At 37.7% G+C, this 2,312-nt stretch overlaps 1 protein-coding gene across 1 annotated transcript; it reads right to left on the bottom strand.

The window, feature by feature from the left end:
- Window positions 1-442: 442 nt before the first annotated feature.
- Window positions 443-1,262, bottom strand: LOC128740815 (angiopoietin-related protein 7-like). The gene is made up of 2 exons (XM_053836380.1): window positions 640-1,262; window positions 443-581 (listed from the first exon to the last, which is right to left on the bottom strand). The coding sequence occupies exons 1-2, from the start codon at window positions 1,260-1,262 to the stop codon at window positions 443-445; spliced, it is 762 nt and encodes a 253-aa protein (XP_053692355.1).
- Between the last annotated feature and the right edge of the window lie 1,050 nt (window positions 1,263-2,312).

The raw sequence follows: 2,312 nt of genomic DNA, 5'->3' as shown, positions 1-2,312 counted from the left end.
CAGCAAAGCAGAACCTTTAGAGGAGCAAAGTGTCAGCGGATAACATTGGTAATAGAATTCGAATTTATGAAAAAATGAATGGTTTGGTTTTAATGTGCGTGCTAAAAAAGTAAAAAGTGGAACTAGATTACCGTAATTGTAATTACAGTTAGATATAGCTATTTGTTCTACTTTTGTTTGATATAATTTCTTCAGTTTCCAAACCTGCCAATGGGATAGGAGATGAATCAAATATGCAAGCGTTTTCTCTTCTTCCATAAATTGGTAGAGTAAGAATTGGTTAAAGTAAACTTGTTTTGTAAAGCTTGTAAGAGTGATGCAAGGTTCTGCTGGTTGTTTCGTTTATTGTTGGTTATTTCAAACGACCGGTAAATTTGATGGTATAAATGTACTGATTTTATTAGGGATTAAAACATTCATTTCGACTATTGGTAACAGTATTTTAAATGTCATTAACTACTCTAATCATCATGCGCGACCGTTTGAGTCCATATTTTGCCCCACGAAATTTATACCAACACATAGCAATGCCATAGTTTTCCTCTGGTTGTGGTCCTTCCAGATACAGCCCGTTCAAATTACTGCAAAAGTAAACTTTGAAATACCAATATGGATAGCCCCATAATGCACTGAATGTACCTATCTGCACAGCTGTTATACCACCAACCTGCTTTACGCAGGTTTGCACAGTTCTCATCGCTTTTATCATTGTCAGAATCGAAAGTCGAAAATTGCATTCCCAAATGATCGGAAGTGAGTGAATCTCCTGCATTACCACTGTAATTGCCCAAGCTGCTCAAAACATAGTTCTCTGCTGCCCCTCCGACTATAAACCGATCGTACTGTGCCGTGACAATTGTCCCATCAAAGTCCTCCAGTACAATACGCAGCTCGTGGGGTTTAACGTACGTTAGCTCGTGAAGTTTTTCCAAGCCCAACCAGAACTCGCCGCGAAGATCCCCAAAGCCGGCTTCGTATTCCTTCCAACCTCTAAAAAAATTAACAGATCCATTATAGCGATTCTGGATTACCAACCAACCGCCACCCTCGTATTCCTGATCGCAATAAACTTCGAAAGCGTCGGTAAATCCCGGCTGTGGCTGAACACGATACGACCCAGATCGACGGTCCACTACTTCCGCGCACGTTTGTGGCAAATTTCTCGCCTCGGCTAGGAGCAAACGCGGTGGTTTCGTCCCAGTTGTATTCCTATCAGCAAGCAGTTGCAAAATTAAATCATTTAACATATCCGTTGTCGGCATTGTTTGTTGAACATGACGAAGATGGCTTAAAATATAATATTTATTAAAATAAAGCTGCGCCATAACAACCTAAATATTGCAAACCTGGAATCTTTTAATAAACGGCTAACATTGAATGCTAGTAAATCCATTTCGTTGCGAAGGTATAAACTTCTATCTTCTGATTTAATTAAAACGACTAACTCCTTTATTTCCTGTTCCAGAGTACTGATGTGCCGAATTTGCTTTGTAACAAGAGTTTCTATCGCATCTATAGTTCTCTTTAAACTTTCAATATCTGAACTAAGTGCCTGGAAATGTTCATTGGAACGAAAATGACTTTGTTGCGTACTAAAAATGGAGTTAGAAAACTGTAATATTAGAAAAATTAACGGTAATTTTTACTTACTTGAAATTGATTGCGTCCAAACCAGCAAGGGTTAGTTCGTACCCAAATGATGAATTCGAAATACTTTCATTGCTTTCGGCAGTGGAGGTATTAATTATGGCGACGACAGTAACTAGAATTGAAAGTAGCTTCAATTTCCCAATCATGATGGATAGCGGACTGTTAAGCACTGATATTGGATCAAATGTTCAACCGCTTATATAGTGCTCTCGTGACTCGTAAATCCGTTTTCTATGGGAATGGATCAAACTTCGAAGCATTGCAATATCTTGATAATAGATATGGAGAGTTGCTGAGTTAATGCATCAGTTCAAAATGAGGTTTGCTATCAAACCGCAGCATTTGCATCCTGTTTAAATGAATAGTTGTTTATCGAACAAAATAAAACACAAGTCAGGGCTTACAGCCGTTGCCAGGCCATTAGCGTTGAACCACTCTAATTGATAACCCGAGGTTCGTTCGCCTTATAACAAAGATTCTATACATGAGAATATTTTTATGATAAGCAACATAGTAACTGCAACCGGATGATATCACTATTTGTAAGTTGATATATATTACTTATTAGTCATTGTAACTTCAGGATGTTGTTAAAAACCCTATTGAATGATGAAAGAAATCTTTGTTATACTATCACATTTATGATTTTTAAGATATCAATC

Source organism: Sabethes cyaneus, chromosome 3, assembly GCF_943734655.1.
Source record: "Sabethes cyaneus chromosome 3, idSabCyanKW18_F2, whole genome shotgun sequence".
Taxonomy (NCBI): domain Eukaryota; kingdom Metazoa; phylum Arthropoda; class Insecta; order Diptera; family Culicidae; genus Sabethes; species Sabethes cyaneus.
Note: the sequence above shows the minus strand (reverse complement) of the source record. Positions and strands in the feature narration are given on the sequence as shown.

What these genes read in the sequence shown, in the direction of transcription:
- LOC128740815 (XM_053836380.1), bottom strand. Translation starts at nt 1,262, where the DNA reads ATGCCGACAACGGATATGTTAAATGATTTAATTTTGCAACTGCTTGCT. An exon ending in TATAACAGCTGTGCAGATAG is followed by an intron (nt 582 to 639) that starts GTACATTCAGTG and finishes TTACTTTTGCAG; the next exon opens with TAATTTGAACGGGCTGTATC.